Source organism: Homarus americanus, unplaced genomic scaffold (assembly GCF_018991925.1).
Source record: "Homarus americanus isolate GMGI-L3 unplaced genomic scaffold, GMGI_Hamer_2.0 scaffold41027, whole genome shotgun sequence".
In the NCBI taxonomy this organism is placed as follows: Eukaryota; Metazoa; Arthropoda; class Malacostraca; order Decapoda; family Nephropidae; genus Homarus; species Homarus americanus.
Genome location: NW_024745073.1, coordinates 8,524,501 through 8,548,684, shown reverse-complemented (window position 1 = coordinate 8,548,684; position 24,184 = coordinate 8,524,501). Strand labels below are relative to the sequence as shown.

The 24,184-nt window shown below is 43.4% G+C and overlaps 1 protein-coding gene across 9 annotated transcripts; it reads right to left on the bottom strand.

Moving 5' to 3' along the window:
* Positions 1-6,026: 6,026 nt before the first annotated feature.
* LOC121878328 (RNA-binding motif protein, X-linked-like-3) lies at positions 6,027-18,497 on the bottom strand. 9 transcript variants are annotated; one of them, XM_042384478.1, is made up of 10 exons: positions 18,386-18,497; positions 16,369-16,585; positions 15,495-15,652; positions 14,746-14,889; positions 14,462-14,614; positions 8,691-8,940; positions 8,587-8,655; positions 8,493-8,535; positions 8,404-8,453; positions 6,027-6,744 (listed from the first exon to the last, which is right to left on the bottom strand). In XM_042384478.1, the coding sequence occupies exons 1-10, from the start codon at positions 18,401-18,403 to the stop codon at positions 6,431-6,433; spliced, it is 1,416 nt and encodes a 471-aa protein (XP_042240412.1). In that variant the 5' UTR covers positions 18,404-18,497; the 3' UTR covers positions 6,027-6,430. The 9 variants fall into 9 exon arrangements, with proteins under 9 accessions (XP_042240412.1, XP_042240411.1, XP_042240413.1 ...); XM_042384477.1 differs by having other exon boundaries at positions 8,587-8,668; positions 8,701-8,940; XM_042384479.1 differs by lacking the exons at positions 6,027-6,744; positions 8,404-8,453 and having other exon boundaries at positions 8,463-8,668; positions 8,701-8,940.
* Positions 18,498-24,184: the final 5,687 nt, after the last annotated feature.

The window sequence follows — 24,184 nt, the reverse complement described above, 5'->3', positions numbered from 1 at the left end:
TTTCTACGGTGGATCGTCAGTTGTGTGTCTATGAGAACTAGCCAAGAGGAGGTACCATTCTCCCCTTCCCCTTTCCTCCATTCACTCCTTCCCTTTCTTCCTCCTCCTTCCCTCTTTCTCTTTTCCCCTTTCTCCTCCTTCCCCTTCATTGACTTTCTTCTTCCCTCATCCCTATTCACCCTCTTCCTCTTCCCTCCTTTTTTTAATTCCCCTTCCACTCCCCTTCTCCCCTTCACCTCCCCTACATTCACCCAAAGTTAACGGTGTAGCCAATTGTGCGTGGCAATAGCCTTGGCTGTCGGAACTTACGAAATAAAAAACAAAATCACTCCTGCGTCTTCTCTTATTTTGTGAATTTTATTTGTTTTGTGGATGAAAACATAAAATAGCAGACTAGAAATATTCACAATTTTGATCTGGTAATAAAAAACAGAAAGTAAAAGAAATTCGTTGGTTTTTTCACTATTTTTACGTTTTTTACTTCTTCCTTCCTTCTATGTTTCTCATTTTCTCTACCTACAATCATCTTCCCTTCTTCCTATCTCCTCTCTCTCCTACCTTCCACTTTGATCAAATTTTCCTTCCTTCCTTTCCTCCCTCCCTCCCTCCTCACCTATCTCTCTCTCTCTCTCTCCTCTCATTCATCAATTACACCCCTTTCTTACATTTCTTCCTTGTCTCGTCTTCGTATGGTTATTATAAGGCTCAAGGTCTAGGGATAATGGCTGGGGCTCTCAGTATGTCTGCCTCATGCTTCTAGTGTGAGCATATGTCTTAGTGGAAGTTCCTAGATGGTGTTGTATTTGTTTACGTGGCCATACTACTGCTACTACTACTACGACTACTACTTCCGTTACTGCTACTATTTCCATTACTGCTACTATTACTACTACTATCATTACTACTATTATTAACACTGCTTCCATTATTACCTAGATGGTGTTGTATTTGTTTACGTGGCCATACTACTGCTACTACTACTACGACTACTACTTCCGTTACTGCTACTATTTCCATTACTGCTACTATTACTACTACTATCATTACTACTATTATTAACACTGCTTCCATTATTACTACTACTACTATTAACCTACTACTACTGGCACTACTACTAATACTACTACTTCTACTACTACTACCGGTGCTACTACTACTACATTACTACTAAGTGACAAGAAATACATATCCTGACGCTACAAGATGTATTTGTTGTTTTACTAGAGTGTTTGGAAGCACACACACACACACACACACACACACACACACACACGCTCATGGCCTCCTCTCTGCCTTTGCTATCCACCATCTTCCTCTTGCTTCCTTTCTCTCCTCATCTTCTCTTCACTGTCTCTCTCTGGCCTTACTCTTGCTCTACCTCTCCTCCAAGCTATCACCCATTTCCTGACATCATCTATCTACGCTTCTCCTCTCTCCTTGTCAGTTCTCTCCTCCTCCTCCGTTAGCTGTACACTCACTCTTCTCCACTACCTACCGCGAACTCTTTTAAGTTCTTCCCATCACCTGAAGATTAATTATCCCGCTTAATTCACTTCATTACTAAACATTCTAACACTTCCTAGGGGCTTAAGTTAGGTTGGGTTGGGTTAGGTTAACGTCAGGTTAGGTTACGTCAAATTAGGTTCAGTTGGATTAAGTTAATATAGGAGAGGATAGGTTAGGTTAGCATTAGGGGTGTTAATCTTCAGGTGAAATAAGCTTTGAGGAGGAAGGGAGGGGGGGGTTAATCTTCATGTGAAATAAGCTGAAGAAATAATTAACCATAGGGAAGGTTACATCGGGACAGTCAATACCGCCGACTAAACTTTGTCACAACAAGGCGCCCATAGAAGCTAGGTCCAGGCCGGGAGACACACGTAACTGTCTCCCTGAGGATGGCTTCTGTGTAGCCGTCTCCCTGAGGATGGCTTCTGTGTAGCCCGGAACGGTAGAGGAATAAAGAAACTTAGCCCTTTCCTGTGTTTCCCTCCCACCCATCCTTAGGACTTGACTGCTAGTTTAATAATACACAGAAGAGTAGTGTGTAGTTTGTTGCAGGTGTAGTTCGTGGGTCTTCATGTTGATAAAACTTAGTAAATTAACCTGAAGTTTCCTTATGTTAAACTAACTCCGATCACCTTGTTACCACTTTAACAATATACCATCAGAATATTCTTAACTTAACCATAATAGTAATAACTTCACTGACTGTATAATTCTCTTCAAACTCCCAACAGGAAAAAAATAGAACTTCAATATCGCCAGGCATAAATATGGTTGACACCTGTCTCAAAGTCACCTATATATTTCAATTACTAGATTACCTATCGTCAAAAACAATTAACGTCAGGAATATAGAATAATATAAAACCCTTACCCGTGTAGTGTAGCGATATATAGTGCTGGAATATCATCACAATCATCACAAACTGAGGCTTGACAGAGAGTGTGTAGTGCACGTGGTGAAGTCTGGGTCAATGACCTACTTGAAGAGAGCAGATCACTCAAACGAAAAATTTGCTATTTTGAATTTTTTAAAATTCGAGGATATTAACACTTACTGCTGTGCCCTCTTTGTTTACAAACCTATCAATCACTTGATTGACAATAATTACTTCCAGTTCCGGAATAATCAGAGATACAACTTAAGGCACCCAGAGCTACTAAGACCACCCCCCATGCGCTCCTCTCAGTCCCAGACCTCCATAAAATATCACGGTGTGAAGGTGTGGAACAACTTACCCCCACCCATCCGAGCAAAGACTACGCTCCCTTCCTTTAAATCATCTCTAAAAAAATATCTATTGTCGAAGTATTAATATTTCTTGTAACACTTACTATATTTACAGTACCTGCTTTTATTGTACCACCAAATCCGTTTTATCGGAAATTATCATGTAAATAAATAAGTAATTACCATTGCAATAAACATAATTGCCAACTAGACATAATCCTGAAAGCTCTGTCCTCTTGTTCAACCTTATTACTGTACAACCCAGGTTGTACTGCTCCCCCATTATACTTATGTTTTTAAATTCCACTCTAATTTATATGTATATGTGTATGTGTATGTATGTGTGTATATATATATATATATATATATATATATATATATATATATATATATATATATATATATATATATATATATATATGTGTGTGTGTGTGTGTGTGTGTATACCTGTATATGTATGTATAAATAAATAAATAAATAAATAAAAAATAAATAAAAATAATAAATAATAAAATAAATAAATATTGAAGTGGTAACCGTGGTAACATGTTGTTATTACCACCATTCTATTGTACTATTCCAGATGATACCAAATGTTACATAATACTTCCTTGAGATAAATGTATAGTATATATCAGGTGCCCCAAAGAGAGCTCAGGTTCTCAACTGGCTCAGCCATGTTAATATTGTTATTATTATTCACTCTGTATCTGTATTTTTCTGGCTAAATAAACTGTTACAATCAATCAATTCAATCAATCCCTGGTCACCTCACCTTGGCTGGTCCAGTGATGCCAACCTTTCCGACTTGACACAGGTGTTGTAGTGGTGAAGTTTAGTCAACTCAGTTTTATTTATTAATCAAAATTTCCTAAAATAATTTGATATAATCAAATTATTACAAAAATTTATTAAGATTTATTCGGATTTTTTATCTTAGATGATGATAATGGTTTAATGGTCCTCAGTGACTCAACAGCCGACCTCCAATGATGGTTTAATGGTCCTCAGTGACTCAACAGCCGACCTCCAATGATGGTTTAATGGTGCTCAGCGACTCAACAGCCGACCTCCAATGATTGTTTAATGGTCCTCAGTGACTCAACAGCCGACCTCCAATTATGGTTTAATGGTCCTCAGTGACTCAACAGCCGACCTCCAATGATGGTTTAATGGTCCTCAGTGACTCAACAGCCGACCTCAATGATGGTTTAATGGTCTCAGTGACTCAACAGCCGACCTCCAATGATGGTTTAATGGTCGCAACAGCCGACCTCAACAGCCGACTTTTAATGGTCCTCAACTCAACAGCCGACCTCCAATGATGGTTTAATGGTCCTCAGTGACTCAACAGCCGACCTCCAATGATGGTTTACTAATGGTCCTCCAGTGACTCAACAGCCGACTTCCAATGATGGTTTAATGGTCCTCAGCGACTCAACAGCCGACCTCAATGATGGTTTAATGGTCCTCAGTGACTCAACAGCCGACCTCCAATGATGGTTTAATGGTCCTCAGCGACTCAACAGCCGACCTCCAATGATGGTTTAATGGTCCTCAGTGACTCAACAGCCGACCTCAATGATGGTTTAATGGTCCTCCAGCGACTCAACAGCCAAGCCTCCAATGATGGTTTAATGGTCCTCAGCGACTCAACAGCCGACCTCCAATGATGGTTTAATGGTCCTCAGCGACTCAACAGCCGACCTCCAATGATGGTTTAATGGTCCTCAGTGACTCAACAGCCAAACCTCAATTTAATGGTACTCCAGTGACTCAAATAGCCGACCTCCAATGATGGTTTAATGGTACTCAGTGACTCAACAGCCGACCTCCAATGATGGTTTTAATGGTCCTCAGCGACTCAACAGCCGACCTCCATGATGGTTTAATGGTCCTCAGCGACTCAACAGCCGACCTCCAATGATGGTTTTAATGGTACTCAGTGACTCAACAGCCGACCTCCAATGATGGTTTAATGGTCCTCAGCGACCTCAACTCCAGTGCTCAACAGACCTCCAATGATGGTTTAATGGTCTCAGTGACTCCAACAGCCGACCTCCAATGATGGTTTAATGGTCCTCAGCGACTCAACAGCCGACCTCCAATGATGGTTTAATGGCACCAGTGACTCAACATAGCCGACCTCCAATGATGGTTTTAATGGTCCTCAGCGACTCAACAACCGACCTCCAATGATGGTTTAATGGTACTCAGTGACTCAACAGCCGACCTCCAATGATGGTTTAATGGTACTCAGTGACTCAACAACAGCCGACACTCAATGATGGTTTAATGGTACTCCAGTGACTCAACAGCCGACCTCCAATGATGGTTTAATGGTCCTCAATCAACAGCCGACCTCTAATGATGGTTTAATGGTCCTCAGCGACTCAACAGCCGACCTCCAATGATGGTTTAATGGTACTCAGTGACTCAACAGCCGACCTCCAATGATGGTTTAATGGTCTCAGCGACTCAACAGCCGACCTCCAATGATGGTTTAATGGTACTCAGTGACTCAACAGCCGACCTCCAATGATGGTTTAATGGTCCTCAGTGACTCAACAGCCGACCTCAATGATGGTTTAATGTCCTCAGCCGACCTCCAATGATGGTTTAATGGCACTCAGTGACTCAACAGCCGACCTCCAATGATGGTTTAATGGTACTCAGCACTCAACAGCCGACCTCCAATGATGGTTTAATGGTACTCAGTGACTCAACAGCCGACCTCCAATGATGGTTTAATGGTACTCAGTGACTCAACAGCCGACCTCCAATGATGGTTTAATGGTACTCAGTGACTCAACAGCCGACCTCCAATGATGGTTTAATGGTACTCAGTGACTCAACAGCCGACCTCCAGATGGTTTAATGGTCCTCAGTGACTCAACAGCCGACCTCCAATGATGGTTTAATGGTACTCAGTGACTCAACAGCCGACCTCCAATGATGGTTTAATGGTACTCAGTGACTCAACAGCCGACTCCTAATGATGGTTTAATGGTCCTCAGCGACTCAACAGCCGACCTCCAATGATGAATGGTCCTTATCAACAATGACCTCTAATGATGGTTATTACTCTACTCAACAGCCGACCTCCAATGATGGTTTAATGGTCCTCATGACTCAACACACCTCCAATCATTATTTTCAATTATAAATATTATTACTAAACTTTTTATCACAAAATTTATTAGTGATTATAAGTACACACACACACACACACACACACACACACACACACACACACACACACAGCATCATAAGGGTAACACAAAGACGTCAGTATATTACACTATAACTTTATTAAACATAATAATAAGCTGGAGAACAAAACACCTTTTAACACCTCTAATAACATAAAACATTGTTGTAGGTTTTTAAGAAATACAGTTAGTGGCTCAGTGCACATTACGAGGTAGATGAACAGATGACGCAATGGTTAACAAGTGGTATTGTTATTACTATTATTGTTGTTGTTGTTGTTGTTTCACCTGGAGACATAATGAGATAAACTTCTCAATAAATCATTGTTCACTGAGGACTGTGTGAGACTGAGAAGGTCCTCTTGAGACGACTTAGGAAGAGGAGTGTCGGCCCTGGCAGTTGTTGGAGTGTTTGTTGACGCTAAGTTTGTGTGTGTGAGAGAGCTGTGACGTATCTACCACTAGCACCTGCACTCAGGTGTTCTCAGATAAACTTGGCAAAGTCACCGAAACTTTCGAAGGTGTGAGTGCCCTTTGGCGTACCACCAGCCACCAGGAGACCGAGAGGCTGGGAGGACGACGTTGATGAGGGCGTGTAGGATGGAGCCGCCACCAGTGTTGGCGTTGGTGGTCGTGGTGGAGGAACTAATGATAGAGAGGGAGAGAATAATGTAGGGGACTTGGATGATGATGCAGGAACATACATCGGGACGAAGCCTGAAGCGGGACCTGCCTTAGCGACTGTGGTGACGGGCTGCACGTTGGAGTGTGAGCCATAGCCGCCGTGATCACCGTGGCCTGTGTGGGGCAAAGGTGGCTCTTTATACATCACTCAATAGTTACTTATACTTTACGTGAATAAGGTTGACAGCTACTTATTCTCATACTTATACATATACATGAGGTACCCCCGCCCCGTGAGAGAGTGAGGCATCAGGTGAGAGAGACAGTGTGTTTGGTACCCCCGCCCCGTGAGAGAGTGAGGCATCAGGTGAGAGAGACAGTGTGTTTGGTACCCCCGCCCCGTGAGAGAGTGAGGCATCAGGTGAGAGAGACAGTGTGTTTGGTACCCCCGCCCCGTGAGAGAGTGAGGCATCAGGTGAGAGAGACAGTGTGTTTGGTAGTGAGGTGAGGCATCAGGTGAGGAGACAGTGTGTTTGGTACCCCCGCCCCGTGAGAGAGTGAGGCATCAGGTGAGAGAGACAGTGTGTTTGGTACCCCGCCCCGTGAGAGAGTGAGGCATCAGGTGAGAGACAGTGTGTTGGTACCCCCCGCCCGTGAGAGTGGGGCATCAGGTGAGAGACAGTGTGTTTGGTACCCCTGCCCCGTGAGAGAGTGAGGCATCAGGTGAGAGAGACAGTGTGTTTGGTACCCCCCCCGTGAGAGAGTGAGGCATCAGGTGAGAGAGAGACAGTGTGTTTGGTACCCCCGCCCCGTGAGAGAGTGAGGCATCAGGTGAGAGAGACAGTGTGTTTGGTACCTGCCCCGTGAGAGTGAGGCATCAGGTGAGAGAGACAGTGTTTGGTACCCCGCCCTGTGAGAGTGAGGCATCAGGTGAGAGAGACAGTGTTGGTACCCCTGCCCCTGAGAGAGTGAGGCATCAGGTGAGAGAGACAGTGTGTTTGGTACCCCGCCCCGTGAGAGAGTGAGGCATCAGGGAGAGAGGTGTTTGGTACCCCAGCCCGTGAGAGAGTGAGGCATCAGGTGAGAGAGACAGTGTGTTTGGTACCCCAGCCCCGTGAGAGAGTGAGGCATCAGGTGAGAGAGACAGTGTGTTTGGTACCCCAGCCCCGTGAGAGAGATCAGGTGAGAGAGACAGTGTGTTTGGTACCCCCAGCCCCGTGAGAGAGTGAGGCATCAGGTGAGAGAGACAGTGTTTGGTACCCCAGCCCCGTGAGAGAGTGGGAGGCATCAGGTGAGAGAGACAGTGTGTTTGGTACCCCGCCCCGTGAGAGAGTGAGGCATCAGGTGAGAGACAGAGGTACAGAGTGAGGCATCAGGTGAGAGAGACAGTGTGTTTGGTACCCCCGCCCCGTGAGAGAGTGAGGCATCAGGTGAGAGAGACAGTGTTTGGTACCCCCGCCCCGTGAGAGAGGTGAGGCATCAGGTGAGAGAGACAGTGTGTTTTGGTACACCGTGAGAGAGTCAGGTAGAGACAGTGTGTTTGGTACCCCCCCGTGAGAGAGTGAGGCATCAGGTGAGAGAGACAGTGTTGAGACAGTGTGGGTACCCCAGCCCCGTGAGAGGTGGCATCAGGTGAGAGAGACATGTGTTTGGTACAGAGTGAGGCATCAGGTGAGAGAGACAGTGTGTTTGGTACCCCGCCCGTGAGAGAGTGAGGCATCAGGTGAGAGAGACAGTGTGTTTGGTACCCCCGCCCGTGAGAGAGTGGGGGCATCAGGTGAGAGAGACAGTGTGTTTGCTTATGGCTCACAACATTTTTTAAAGCCTACTCACCGTGGTCGTCGTGGCCATATCCTTTGTAGTCGTCGTGGCCATATCCTTTGGTCGTCGTATCCTTTGTGGTCGTCGTGCCCATATCCTTGTGGTCGTCGTGCCCATATCCTTTGTGGTCGTCGTGGCCATATCCTCCGTGGCCATAGGCGTCGTGGCCATGTCCTTATGGTCGTCGTACATAACCCTTGTGGTCGTCATGGCCATATCCTTTGTGGTCATCGTGGCCATATCCTCCGTGGCCATGGTCGTCGTCGTGGCCATATCCCTTATGGTCGTCGTGGCGTCGTGGCCATATCCCTTATGGTCGTCGTGGCCATAGCCCTTGTGGTCGTCATGGCCCTTGTGGTCATCATGGCCATATCCCTTGTGGTCGTCGTGGCCATAATCGCCCTTGTGTCCGCCCTTCTTGCCATAGGAACTCTTGTGGCCATAGTGGCCCTTGTCGCCATATTGGCCCTTGTGGCCCTTGTGGTCGTCGTGGTACTTGCCCTTCTCATGGTGGCCCTTCTTGCCGTGTTTGTCGTGGTGGGAACCTCCCTGGGGTGAGGAGAAGAGGGTGAGTGAGGGAGGAAGAGGGAGGGAGGAAGAGGGAGGGAGGAAGGAGGGGGGAGTGAGGAAGGCGAGAAGGAGGGAGGAGGGGGAGAAGGGAGGGAAGGTGAGGAGGTCGAGAAGGGGGGGGGGAGGAGGAGGGAGGCCGCCTCATCTGACTTTGCGAAATAATGACACATTTTGGGGAGGTGAAACATCTCACCTGTGCTCCTCACCTGGGAGTTAATTAAGAATATTACCCACACTGAACTAATCTTATTTGGAGGGTAAATTTGGGGCCCAACACTATTCTATTTTAATCCTTATGAGCTGCGTTGATAAGGGTGAATTTTTAGAGTGAATTATTCTTATCTTGAGGGATATGTCCTTTTTGTCGTGTGTGTGTGTGTGTGTGTGTGTAATGCAAGTAGTTGGTATACATATATGTGTGTACATGTGCAGTGTAGGTATGTTTAACCTGAATAAATGAATGAATAAGTAAAGGGAGAGAAAACAGAAAAATAAACATTTAAAAAAAGGTAAAATAAATGATTAGATAAAAACACGAAATTAAGACACGCAAAAAAACACAAAAAAAACGAGAGAAAAATAAACAAATTACAAAAAAATATGATTAATAAACACATAAAAATAAAGTTAGTAAGAATATAAACGGACACACACACACACACAGGCCCAAGACGCACATGAACACCTACACGTCTCACCTCCACTATTCCTGTACACACACCATCATCGTTTTCTGTGCACGTTTTCTCTTAAGCCTTTCTTGGGTGACTCTTGTAAATGGTAGTTTATCTTGTGAATGACTTATTAATTCACACTAATTATATAAACATATTTAATTACTTTGGCATTAAATTTATATTATATTTTCTGGTCTTGGTGTAGGTCTGGTCTTGGTGTAGGTCTGGTCTTGGTGTAGGTCTGGTCTTGGTGTAGGTCTGGTCTTGGTGTAGGTCTGGTCTTGGTGTAGGTCTGGTCTTGGTGTAGGTCTGGTCTTGGTGTAGGTCTGGTCTTGGTGTAGGTCTGGTCTTGGTGTAGGTCTGGTCTTGGTGTAGGTCTGGTCAGGCATAATGTATATAGTTGTATATATTGTTTTCACTCTTATTATTTCAACGCCACTAACTTTATCCCGGTGTTATATATAAGCGCCTTTGATCCTCTTCTCAGTCTGTTGTTTTTCTCAGAAGGTTTTAAAGGGATCTAATCCTCCGGGTGACTCATCCTCTCCCTATATTGAGAGACTTATCTTTTTAGCTCATTATTATATCGTTTATACTTGTTTGTCTCTCTGTTGTCTTCATTTTTCACTTCATTTCTGTCTTCTGTTTACCTAGTTTCTTCATTTTAACTTTATTATTGACTTCATTTCACCTGTTCTCTTCCTATTTGCTTCATTTGTCATCTTTATTCTTGGTTTCTTCATTTTTTATTTCATTATTGTCTTCGTTTCATCTGTTTCTCCTGGTATCTACTTCATTTCTGTCTTCATTCCACCTCTTTCTTCACTCGTTCTCCTTACTCTTACTTCCTCTATCCTTGCCTCGACGAAGCCAACCATTCTAGAGTGGCGTTCTTGTTCTTGTTCTTAGTGTTCTTCTCTTGTTTATTCTTACGTTCTCACTTTAATGGAACTTTTTCATGTTTAATTTCTTGGTGGATTAATCTTTCAACACTTGGTCGCTCGTCTGGCTGCTCGCTGGACTGTGTTTGTGGTGTTGGCTGGGTTTGTTTGCCGTCCTCCCGGTGGCTGGCATGTGTTTGCTGTCGTCTTTCTTGGGATTTTGTCGCGTTTGTTGATATTCATTAGATTTTTTCTTGTCTTTTTTCTTTCTTGTCTTTCCTTTTGATGTGTCTTTCTCTCTTTTTGTTTTTGTTTTGATTTTTATCAGATTTTTCTTTCGTTTTGTCTTTGTTGTCTGTTTGTTTTGATTCTCTTTTTCTCTTTTCCTTTTGGCTTCGTTTTAATCGACTATTTTCCTTGTGATTTTCTTTCTTGCTTTCTTTTCCACGATACCCACCGGACTTGAGATGTGAGACTCCTTTCCCTTCTTTCTCATTAAAATATCTTTCTTTCTTCTCTCTCTTCTCTCTCTTCTCTCTCTTCTCTCTCTTCTCATCTTTTCGCTGTTTCAATCGAGTAATTTCTCTCTGTCTTCGCTGTCCCGCCTTCGTAACCCCTGGAAGGTCCCTGTACCCCCTCTGGTTCCCCCAACGATCAGTATACATGAGATTATTAAGCGATTTTCCCTCGTGTGTTTTACGTCTCCTCTTCCTATCAACAACAGCTGCCTGAGATCTTTTATAATCGTCATATTTTTCTCTATCTGACGACACAAGCTTCCGGAATTTATCACTTTTGTTATTCTGTTTGTTTTTCTTATTGGCGTGAGGTCGTGGTCGTCTGTCAGTGGTGGCAGTTCTTCTCTCTGTGTTTTGGCTTATCTGGCGATTTGGCAAGAGTTGTAGTGGTCTGGTCATGCCATCGCTTGACTCCTTCTTGAGGTATTTTCTCTTAAGTTCTAGTCGATGCTTTGGGTGTCTGTCGTTCTTCTTTTGTTTTGGAGAGTTACCTTCTATCATGTTCTTGGCCTCACGTTGGTTTTTCTTGTTATCTTGTGGTGAATGTCTGCCGTTTCGTCGTAGTCTCCCACGTATGGTAGATTTATTGACATCATCCCTGTTCTGACGTTTACTTAACTCAGAATGGCGGTGTTGGTTTCCTCTGCGTTGCTTCTGTTGGCATGTTGTCAGGAATTTTTCGTGTATCAACAAACTCGTCTTGCGATCTACTTTTGCTAGAGCTCTAAGACATTGTTTGAGTAGTTTACCTTCCTCGCTTATTACTTCAGGTCTCCCGTCTCCCCTCTGAGGCTCCTTATGCTGTGGGTCACTTTCCCGATTGTCTTTTGTCTTGGTACTTTGTTGGTGTTTACCTCTGAAGGTCTTCTTAGTATGTTGATGACTTCTCTCCTCACTTCTCATAGATTTTCCTCCTTTTCCTTTTGTTTCTTTATCTCCTGGTCTTTCCTTCTGGATTTTTATAGATTGTGAAGGATTATTTTGATATATTTTAGAATTTCTCTTATTATTCCTGTTTCTTTTAACTTTTAGGGGAGACTTATCTATCTGCTTTATCTTGTTTTGGTCGTCCGGAGTTTGTTTTCTGTTTCTGCTTTCTCTCTTAGCACGATAATTAGCGATGTTTCCTTTATCTTGACGTTTACTTCTGTTCTCATCTCGTCTCTTCTGTTGTTTACCTCCTCGTTGTTGTGTCTTTGTTAAATTACGTCTTTCGTGTCCTGCTTTTGGTGTGACTTTAGTTTTAACGTTAAATTTTCTCCCTTTATTTGTCTTTTTGTCTCTTCTTGGTGTTTTCTTTTGTCTCGTGAGCTTTGATTGGCTGTTGTTATCCTCTGAGTTCTTAAAGCGTTTTTCACGATTATGTTTCGTGGTGTTCTTAAAGGTCTGCTGCTTCCTCCTCTGATTCGTAGTCGATTTCTTCTCCTTTATGATTCCTTTTAGTTGTGTAGGTTTGCGCTCTGATGAATGACTGCTCTGGGGTGAACGTCTGCGCTCTGATGAATGACTGCTCTGGGGTGAACGTCTGCGCTCTGATGAATGACTGCTCTGAGGTGAAGAACGTCTGTGACCATTTTCTGTTATTTTCGTTTTCTTTTTGTTGTCTTTCAGGGGTAACTTAAGTCTTCCTCGATCTCCCCCACCATCTTTCCCCTTCCGAGTATCACCAGACTTTATATCTAACCTTTCCTTCTTTACAAACTTCCTCCCAACACTTCCTTTAATGCTTTCTTGTTGTTTTGATCCAGATGACGATGCCTTGTTTTCTTTACGTGTCTTCAGTCGCGCAGCTTTGAGACAAGTCCTGTAGTGTCCTCGGCACTTCTGTCGCTCTAACTTTAGGAGTTTCTTCGTTGATCGCCTCTGCAGCTTATCGTCTCCGTCAGTTGTAAGTAAAGTCGTAGATTCTTCTGTTTTTTGTGTTGTCTTCGATGGCTTTGTATGTTTTGTTTTCGTTGGCTTCTTGTCTTCTTTTTTCTTGTGTATATTCTTGACATCTTTTCCTCTTTCTTTGTCTTCGGTGTTTACTAAGTGATGTTTTTTGTCTTTATGTTTGACTTTCTTGTCTGATTTTCTTCTTTTCTCTGTGGATCTTGTTTCGTTGGATTTTGGACTATTATCTCTCTTCTTTCTTATCTTATCTTCGTTTCTTATTTTCTTCTTCTTCTCTTGGGCTTTCTTTTCCTTTACCTGCTGTCTTCCCACTTTCCTTTCCCTTTCTTTTAGTTTTCTTTTGAAAGATTTATCAATTTCCCGTTTTCTGTTGATGCTTTTCCTCCCCATTTTCTTCTTCACATCAATGACGTCATGGCGGAGGATCTTTCCAGTGCTCTTCTTAACCCGATTTGGTTGAGATTTCTTATCACTCATTATCTCTAACTTCTCTTTATCTTTAACTGAGATTTTCTTCGCTCTTAGTCCACTCTGAGTCTTGGGGGAACTCTCAGAAACACCCTCTACCTTGTGTTTCCTGAGAGCTGCATCAGCCTCTACCTTGTGTTTCCTGAGAGCTGCATCAGCCTCTACCTTGTGTTTCCTGAGAGCTGCATCAGCCTCTACCTTGTGTTTCCTGAGAGCTGCATCACTCCCTGAAGTAGTTCCCGCCCTTGTGTGTGTGTCCGCCTCCTCATCATCACCTCCTCCTCCTCCACTATTTATCTTCCTCTAGGTGGATAGGAAGTAAGAGGAGAAATAGATTCAGGTTATTAATAATTTCTCTATAAGTTTGACAGGAAATAATAAGTGCTAAGAACGAAAGGTTTGAAGAAATATACCGATGGCTATTACTAGAAGTTGATTAAGCAATTACTCTACAAATAGAAGAAGAAAATACGTAAAAATCACTAGAAATATGACTATAATGAGCTATTGTGGTTATTACTAAAATTATGACGTCTTAGATCCAACTACTTACCTGCGAAGACTAGACAAAGGAGACATTAATTAAGGAAGGTTCTACAGGTAAGGTTCTACAGGTGAGAATCTACAGGTAAGGTTCTACAGGTAAGGTTCTACAGGTGAGGTTCTACAGGTGAGAATCTACAGATAAGGTTCTACAGGTGAGGTTCTACAGGTAAGGTTCTACAGGTGAGAATCTACAGATAAGGTTCTACAGGTGAGGTTCTACAGGTAGGTTCTACAGGTGAGGTTTTACAGGTGAAGTTCTACAGGTGAAGGATCTACAGGTGAGGGGTTAGGTTAGGTTAGCTTACACAGGTGATCATATCCTTCAACTTAAGGATCTAGGTAAGTGTAGGTGTCAGTGCATATGTGTGTAGGTGTGTGTGTGTATTTGTAGGTGTATGTGTGTAGGTGTGTGTGTGTATTTGTAGGTGTATGTGTGTAGGTGTGTGTGTAGGTGTATGTGTGTAGGTGTGTAGGTGTATGTGTGTAGGTGTGTAGGTGTATGTGTGTGTGGTAGTACCTTGTAGTGGCCGCCCTTGTAGTCCTTGCCCTTTTGAGCCTTGAAGTAGCTGTCGTAGTCGTCATACTTGTTGTGGTACTTCTTGTCGTCGTGGTCGTCGTAGAACTTCTTGTTGTGGTGGTACTCCTCCTTGTGGTACACGTTCTTGTACCCCTACAAGTACAAGTTAACCTTTGTCTTAGAAACTACAAGGCAATGCTGCATCTAGCTTTCCATTTATCTGTCTAAGAGAATGTGACTGATAAAATTGATCAAAATCTTCAAGAAAATGATAAGCCACTCACCTTGTCTTTGTGACCTTTGTTGTGGTGACCTTTGGAGCCGTAGTGGTGACCTTTCTTGCCCTTCTTGCCCTTGTGAGCATCGCCATAATACTTGTGCTTGTCGTCGTGACCCTTGTATTTCTTGCCGTGGTCGTCGTGGTAACCCTGGTGAGGTGAGTGAGTGAGTGAATGAGCGACTGAGTGAGTGAGTGAGCTAATGAACGAGGGAGTGAGTGAGTGAGTGAGGTAAGTAACACGGAAGAATATAGAACGCATCTGAACCTAGTCCTTATTATCGAAAACAAAAATAACATAATGACTTCAGGGGAAATCTTTGAAATAAAAGAAAAAGTAAAATTAATTCCGGTTTGTTTAGAAGGGATTGGTAAAATGGAACCTTGTCTCTTCTGATCAATGGTTCCTTTAAAAAAAAAGGAAGAATGAATTAAATTTGTCTCTGATTCGTCACCTTTGATGATTTCACGGACGAAAACTAAATTAGAAAAGATTGAAATTAAAAAAAGTATTCGTTTTAGTGTTCCTGACTCGGAAATATCGGGTGTTATGAGGATGACATTCACAGTTGCTTAAAGTAATAAAATAAATAAATAATGTAAACAAAAGATAAAAAGAAAGTAAGAGAATTTTGTGTTTTATTTTGTTTCCTTTGTTTATTGATTTGGGGGGAAATATGTGAATTTAGAAGAATTAAATATCTTTGTGGTGACAGAGGTGAATGTCCTTACTAAAGCGGGATTATCAACACTCACCTTGTACTGCGCCTTGCCGTGGTCACCGTAGTGGCTGCCCTTGTGGCCCTTATTAGCCTTGTAGCCCTTGTGGCCCTTGTAGCCCGCCTTGTCGTGGTAGCTGCCCTTATAGCCCTTGTGTCCCTTGTGGCCCTTACCTCCTCCGTAGCCTTTGTGCCCTTTGTAGTAGAGAAACACAAAACAGAGGATATGAATAGGGGGGTGACTAGTGTGTGTGTGTGTGTGCGTCACGACTAGCAATAAATTCTTACATGAAACACTTGGAGAAGAATGTTTGTTTTGACTCTCTCTCTCTCTCTCTCTCTCTCATATAACACATTTACTATAATAACCAGATATTATTAACAATGGCAACAACTAGTGTACTCCCTCAGGCCGTCTCTGTGAGCGTGTTTACCTTCAGTTACCCAGTGCCGGTGTGTCCCAGGCTAAGAATAAAGTGTATCCTGTGTGTGTTGTGTGTGTGTGTGTGTGTGCGTGTGTGTGTGTTGTGTGTGTGTGCGTGTGTCTTGCCTCCATTGTCTTGCTTGTGTAAATGCCGCTCTTTCTTTATCTCACTCTATTCAATTTTCTCTTTCTTTCTCGCACGCCTTCGATCTTTCTGTGTAAAAGGATATCTCTCTCTTACCTTCGATCTTTCTCTTTCTGTTTATATAAATATCTATGTCTTTCTCGCCCTCTTTCTCTCTCTCTTTCACACACACACACACACACACACACACACACACACACACACACACACACACACACACACACACACACACACACATACACACACACACACACACACACACACACACACTATATCCACCTATTCTCAGGACTCCTACAGCAGAAGCTCAGCTCTCCACTACCAGACCCCGGGAGGACCTACCTGTAGCAGATGTGTCGAGATCCGTTGCAGCGACAGCGGAGACCTGCTGGCTCTCCGCTGGTAGGAGGAGGTCGGCCTCTACGAAGCCTTTGTGGAGGTTAGCGTCTGCAGGGTCTTGGAGGAGGTCGAAAACGAGGTCGTCCTTCTTCTCCTGCCCCTCAGTCGAGGCTCTCACCGTCGTCGCCGCCGCCAGCAGCAGGACGACGACGATGCCTTGCTGAAGGGGGAAGACGTGGATGACTTAGTTGAATGTAAACGATCATCAGTGTACAGCTCAGGGCTACCATGTTGTCAGTGTGCACCTCAGGGCTACCATGTTGTCAGTGTACAGCTCCATGTTGTCAGTGTGCTACCCATGTTGTCAGTGTGCACTCAGGGTTACCATGTTGTCAGTGTTCAGCTCAAGGCTACACCATGTTGTCAGTGTGCACCTCAGGGTTACCATGTTGTCAGTGTTCAGCTCAAGGCTACCATGTTGTCAGTGTGCACCTCAGGGTTACCATGTTGTCAGTGTTCAGCTCAAGGCTACCATGTTGTCAGTGTGCACCTCAAGGCTATCAGGTTGTCAGTGTACAGCTCAGGGCTACCATGTTGTCAGTGTGCACCTCAGGGCTACCATGTTGTCAGTGTGCACCTCAGGGTTACCATGTTGTCAGTGTTCAGCTCAAGGCTACCAGGTTGTCAGTGTACCCATAAACCGGGCTATTAGTAGGCTAGGTATGTATAGTAGCTACTGTACTGTACATACACAAAGAAACAAACTAGACAAACCATAATGGCTCACACAGACGTACATACATCATGGAGGGAAGCGAAACACCTCGGGGGCACCAAGTAAAACTCTTCCATAAACAATAATCTCGATTCTCTAAAACTATCGTTCGATTTTTTCCATCATAAATCTGAATAAAAAGAAAGTGAAGATATAACGGCAAAGGTAAATTATCTAGATAGGTTTAGTTACGTTAGGTTTACCGTAAGATAAGTTAGGTTATGTTACTTTAATGTTACATTAAGTTAGGTTTAGCTTAAGATAGGTTAGATTAGGTTTAGCTTAAGATAGGTTAGATTAAGTTTAGCTTGATATAGGTTAGGTTAAGTTAGGTTAAGCTAGGTTAAGTGTAGCTTAAGATAAGTTAAGCCAAGACGTGTTCAGAGCCATAAAGAAAAGTTTCCACGAATATTGGAAAATTTCTGCGTCGCGTGAATCAGTAAGACAATCTTATATTGCTTCGGTCCCTTGAGCCTTCATCAGCACTGTCTCTCGCACACGACAGACAGACTCAGGGGACAGCGTTATCCCACACCTGCCCCTTCAAGTCATGCAGGGGATAAATAACATTCCTCTCACTGTCTTGTCTTACGAGTTTGTGGAGCTCTTTGGTTTTATGTGTCGAGGGTGTCACTGTCTGTGTTTGTGTTAGGTAAAGTTAGGTTAGTGCCAGATTAAGTTAACTTAGGTTAGATTAGGTTAACTTAGGGTAGGCTAGCGTCAGATTAAGTTACGTTAGGTTAGCGTTATGTTAACTTAAGTTAGTTTACCACCAGATTATGTTAAGTTAGCTTAGATTATGTTCACTTAGATTAGTTTAGCGTCAGATTAGGTTAAGTTAGATTAGCGTCATATTAGGTTAGCGTTAGGTTAACTTTGGTTAGTTTAGCGTTAGCATGGTTCAACAGGTAGATGAAATAAACTGTGGGTTTCTAATCTTCACGTGATCCGATATATACTGTACACTGAGGATAAGTTCACAAGCAGACATAGTTTAGCGCCATACAGGAGGAAGCAGAGCAACACACCTGAACACTTGGCCCCTTGACAAACACTCCTGAATATCATGTTTATTTCCCACACAAACAACGACTGTTTTAACTCCTCAGCTTTCGCAACTTAAGCTAATTTTTCGTTTCTTTATCATTATATCTTTATAACTGAGACACGGATGAATATGAGAGAGGGAGAATGTGAGAGAAATGAGTGAAATAGGTAAATACAAAGGAGTCACACAGTACATACCCAAGCAGAGGCGAACATTTTCCCTGCCACTGCCAACAGTACCAAAGGAGGTAGGAGGGAGGAGGTGGAGATGTTGATAGTACGAAGGGCGGGCTGCCAGTGACTGCTTCCCCGTGCTTCCACACTATTTATAGGGGAATTACTTGTGTGGGGAGACCATCCGAATCTGAGACTAAACTCTACCATCACCGACCGATTCCGTTGAATGTTCACTGACCCGTTGTGAGGCGAATCGGACCCTTTTGTTTAACCGCTCCCTAATCACCTATACTCATTTCCTCATTACTAAATCGTCTATAAAATACTTAAATTCAATTACTTATATTTAAAAGTCATTAGGATAGTTTATTTGGAGATTAAAGGATGGTTATAGTAGTTATTGGTGAAGGGTGTGTCGTGTGGAGAGGCGGTTGTTCACATCGGCTACGGTCACGGAGTCGCTGGGTCATCTCCTTTTACCGCTTGATGTGTGGGACGTTTTTTCATTTGTACTTTCTTCTCTTTATAAAGCGTTTTCTCCGTACGTGGGAGTCTGTTCGTCTATCTATAACTTTTCTATCGATTTTAATAATATATTTCACTTACTAAAACATTATCTCTCTTTCTAAATAAGTTTCCCCCATCTAGTTTAGACTAATTTACCTGATCTAGAATATATTTCATTTCAAACTATTTTACACCCATTTTACACTATTTTTCACATATATAACTATTTTGACCTATTTTAGAGTATATTTCAACCATTCTGGAACAACGTGTCCTTATCTCAAGTTTATATTCATCATCACTCTAACAAAATACTTTAGAGCAGTATCCCCTTAGCGTCTTCAGGAGCTTTACTTAATACCTAATAAAAAGTTTCCACTTATACTGTCCTATTATTTTATAACTATTGTTGTTGTTGTTATTGTTGTTGTTGTTATTGTTGTTGTTCTTCTTCACTTTATTTTCCTCCCCTTCATATTCTTCTTCTTCTTCTTCTTCTTTTTCTTATTCTTCTTCTTCTTCTTTCCCTCCCCTTCATATTCTTCTTCCTCTTCCTCCTCCTCCTCTTCTTCTTCTTCTTCTTCTTCTTTCCCTCCCCTTCATATTCTTGTTTTCTTCCTCCTCCTCCTCTTCTTCTTCTTCTTCTTCCTCCTCCTCTTTCTCTCGTTGTCTCTCCATGTCTGTCTCTCATCAGGACAATACCAGTCATTCCCCACATACTTCTCCTCCTGGCAGCAGCTGTGGTAAAACTCACTTTAGTTTGGCCAAAAAGAGAACATCGCTTGGCGTCTGGTAACTGAGATACATAGAAAACGGGATGTACTAACGAGAGGCAAGACTGTCTTAGGTTAGGTTAGGTTACATTAGGTTAGACAGACGTTCACAGATAGAGAGAGAGAGAAACAGGGGAACAGAGAGTCTCTCCCCTCCTTCCAATTCACAAACCTATTGAAGCTGAACTTATTAATATTCATAGTTTTCATCGCTTTATGGTCCCCTAAACCACATAAACCATCTGTATAAACCATCAATAAACCCAAACATTCCCAGCTAGCGTCTCAGGATCGATGGCCCCAGATTGGAGGAAGGTGAAACGTCTCTCAGGTGTGATGGGAGGAACGCGTCTCTCTGATTGGTTGAGGAGATACAGGTGTTGATAATGGTGAACTTTATTAAAAACGGGTTACTTTAGGAGTTCCAAAGGTGGTGAGATGCTTTTAGGAGTTATGTGCGTATAGAAGACGTTATTAGTGTGTATGTGTGTCTGTGTGTGTGTCTGTGTGTATGTGTGTGTGCGTGTGAGTCTGTGTGTATGTGTGTGTGTGTGTGTGAGTCTGTGTGTATGTGTGTGTGTACAGGAGACATAATAATCTCACCTGTGTGGGTTGAGGGTCCGTCAGTCCGTTCATAACCTACTTCACAACTTGATGAAAAGATGTCGTGTATTTTAATGTAAATTCTGTAATGATTTCGTTTTAATTACTAATTAAATAAAATACCTGTTGAGTCGTGTTTTTGTTTAATTATGAGTACGAATATTATTTTGTTTGTTGGTGTTTTTGTGACTGTGCATAATTAAGGTGTAACAAAGAAAACATGTGTAAATATGTGTTGTTTTGTACTGTCTCGTATTTTTACCACAACACCATAACACTACCACAACATTACCACAACACCACAGCAACACCACCACAACACCACCACAACACCACAACACCACAGCACCACCACAACACCACCACAACACCACACCACCACAACACCACCACAACACCACAACACCACCACAACACCACAACACCATAGCAACACCACCACAACACCACAGCAACACCACCACAACACCACAGCAACACCACCACAACACCACAACAACACCACCACAACGCCACACACAGCAACACCACCACCACAACACCATAGCAACAGCACTGGCCAGCAACACCACCACAACACCACAGCAACACCACCACAACACCACAGCAACACACCCACAACACCACAACACCAACCACAACACCATACACACACACCCACAACACCCACAGCAACACCACCACAACACCACCTCCACCACAACTACCCACAACACCACACACACACCACCCACAACACCACAACACCACAACACCACAACCCTACAACACCACCACACACCACACAACACACCACCACAACACCACAGCAACACCACCACACACCACAGCAACCACCACCACAACACCACAACACCAATACACAGCACACCACAGCAACACCACCACAACACCACAGCAACACCACCACACACCACAGTCACACCCACACACCAACACACCACACCACACCACACACCACAACACCACCAACACCACCACAACACCACAGCAACACCACCAACAACCACAACACCACAACACCATAGCAACACCACCACAACACCACACAGCAACACCACCACAACACCACAACAACACCACCACAACACCACACCAACACCACACACCCACCACAACACCACCAACACCCACAACACCATAACACACACAACACCACAACACCATAACACCACCACAACATTACCACACCACCACAGCAAACCACCACAACACCACAACACCACAACACCACAGCACCACCACAACACCACAGCAACACACCCACCACAAAACCACACAGCAACACCACCACAACACCACCACAACACCACAACACCACCTTTACAACACCACCACAACACCCACAACACCACAACACACACAGCAACACCACAGCCAACACCACCACAACACCACAGCAACACCACCACAACACCACCACAACACCACAACACCACCACAACACCACCACAACACCACAAAACTACAGTAATACAACCTCTTTATTCATTCCATATATTCTAACATAAATGTTTTCAACCCTATTGCTTCCCTTCTAAAACTCTTCCCTTATTATCTGGTGTCACATCCCTTATACAGCACATCCCTTTTTAACACATCCTTATACAACACATCTCTGATAATCTAGTCACCTCTGGGTTACTTTAACAGGCGTATACAGTAATAAAAAAAACCTAATTATTTACACCAAGAAAAAAAATGTATCTATGATGAAAAATAAGTAAATTCACTAGTGTTTATGTTATTCAGTGTATGAGTACAGTGTATACCTTGGTTTATATATACTGTATGTACCCTGACCTGTTGTATATGTCAGTGTAATGTTTATACCTTTATCTTCACTACAATGTCAACAAGTTCTCTTTTGTCAACACAATTGTAGGAATTTTGTTTATTGTTGTATGTGTGTGGATATTGTGTTCACCTGAGGAGTAAATTAACCTTAGTAAGAGTATACCTGGTGGAGTTATGTTTGGGTTAGGTTAGGTTAGTCTCTCTCTCTCTCTCTCTCTCTCTCTCTCTCTCTCTCTCTCTCTCTCTCTCTCTCACCAATAACACAGCGTCACTCTAGACTTTCCTGAAACTAATCCATTTCTTGCCCTGGTGACGCTTACAGTAATCTCACCTTCTGTGTGTGTGTGTGTGTGTGTGTGTGTGTGTGTGTGTGTGTCTGTGTGTGTGTGTGTCTGTGTGTGTGTGTGTGTGTGTGTGTGTGTGTGTGTGTGTGTGTGTGTGTGTGTGTGTGTGTGTGTGTGTGTGTGTGTGTGTGTGTGTGTGTGTGTGTGTGTGTGTGTGTGTGTGTGTGTGTGTGTGTGTGTGTGTGTGTGTGTGTGTGTGTCTGATACATCATTACGGACCCTTAACTCTTCTAGACTCTAATGGCCTTGTTTGGCGTAACTCTCAGCTAGATACACTTGTTACGCCCTAAATGAAACAAGGAGGCGTCACTGGCTGTTACTGCTACACTCGGCTGGTGTTATCTATTACACAACCTGATGCTAGTGGCTGTCACATAAATAGAGACTCCCCCGCCAGTTCATACCTTACTGCCTACCTGTGCTGTACTGCCTCCACCCACCTGTGCTGTACTGTGCACCTGTGCTGTATGCTGTGCTGCAGTTGCACCTGTGTGTACTGCCCTACTATCCTGTGCTGTACTGCCTACTGCTGTGCTGTACTGCCTGTGCTGTACTGCTGTGCTGTACTGCTATACTGCCTGTAATTGTACACCCGTGTTGCACTGCTCAATACCGCCTACCTGTGCTGTACTGCCTACTGTATAATTGTGCTGTGTATGGTGCTGTACTGCTCACTGTGCTGTACTCACCTGTACTGTATACCTAATTGTGTGTTGTAATTGCTGTGCTGTACTGCCTTGTATTGCCTGTGCTGTCACTGCTGGTACTACCTGTACTGCCCACCTGTGCTGGGTACATGCCTAACGGTGCTGGTACTGCATACCTGTACTGTCAATTCGTACCTGTGCTGTACTGCCTACCTGTGCTGTACTGTATACCTGTGCTGTACTGTACCTGTGCACTGTATAATCACTGCTACCTGTGCTGCACTGCTCAATCTGTGCCTGCTGTACTGCCCACCTGTGCTGTACTGCTCCACCTGTACCCTGTACACCTGTGCTGCACTGCTGTATGCCCACCTGTGCTGTACTGCCCACCTGTGCTGCTGTGGTATACCCAGGCTGGTACTGCCCACCAGTGTGCCCACCTGTACTGCCTACCTGTGCTGTACTGTATACTGTATACAACACATGCCCACCTGTGCTGTGCTCTGTATACCTGTGTACTGCCTACCTGTGCTGTACTGCCTACCTGTGCTGTAATTGCCCCTACCTGTGCTGTAATACACACCATGCTGCTACCCTGTGCTGTACACCTACCTGTGCTGGCACTGCCTACCTGTGTGTGTACTGCCTGCTGTAATTGCCTACCTGTGCCATGCTGCTATATAACATACAGATTTTATTAATGTTTCATGTTTTATCATTATATAGATCTGTTTAATCTTCTTTAAGGTTGAGTTAGAATAATCTAACCATATCTTCACCAGAGTATTTCTTCTAACCGTCATCTAACCTAACCTAATCCTTAATAAAAGTATCTATTTTTTATCATTATTTGTTTTCTCTTTACGTCAAAATAATAATCCACTGAAATTAGGATTTTATTGGCGATTTACATTACCTTCCACCTGTCACATGTAATGCCTTAAGAGGATTAGGGGATTAACTGTTTATCTCTGTCCATAAAGAGTCTCCGTTGTTCATATAAATCCCTCTTATAAATCCTTTTGAGAAGGTAAATCCCCACATTTTGAGCATTAATCCCCCTGGTAGAAGATGAGGTGGGGGAGGCGGAGGAATGGAGTGGAGGTGGGTAGGGGACTGGGGGATTAGGAATGGGGGTTTGAGGGAATG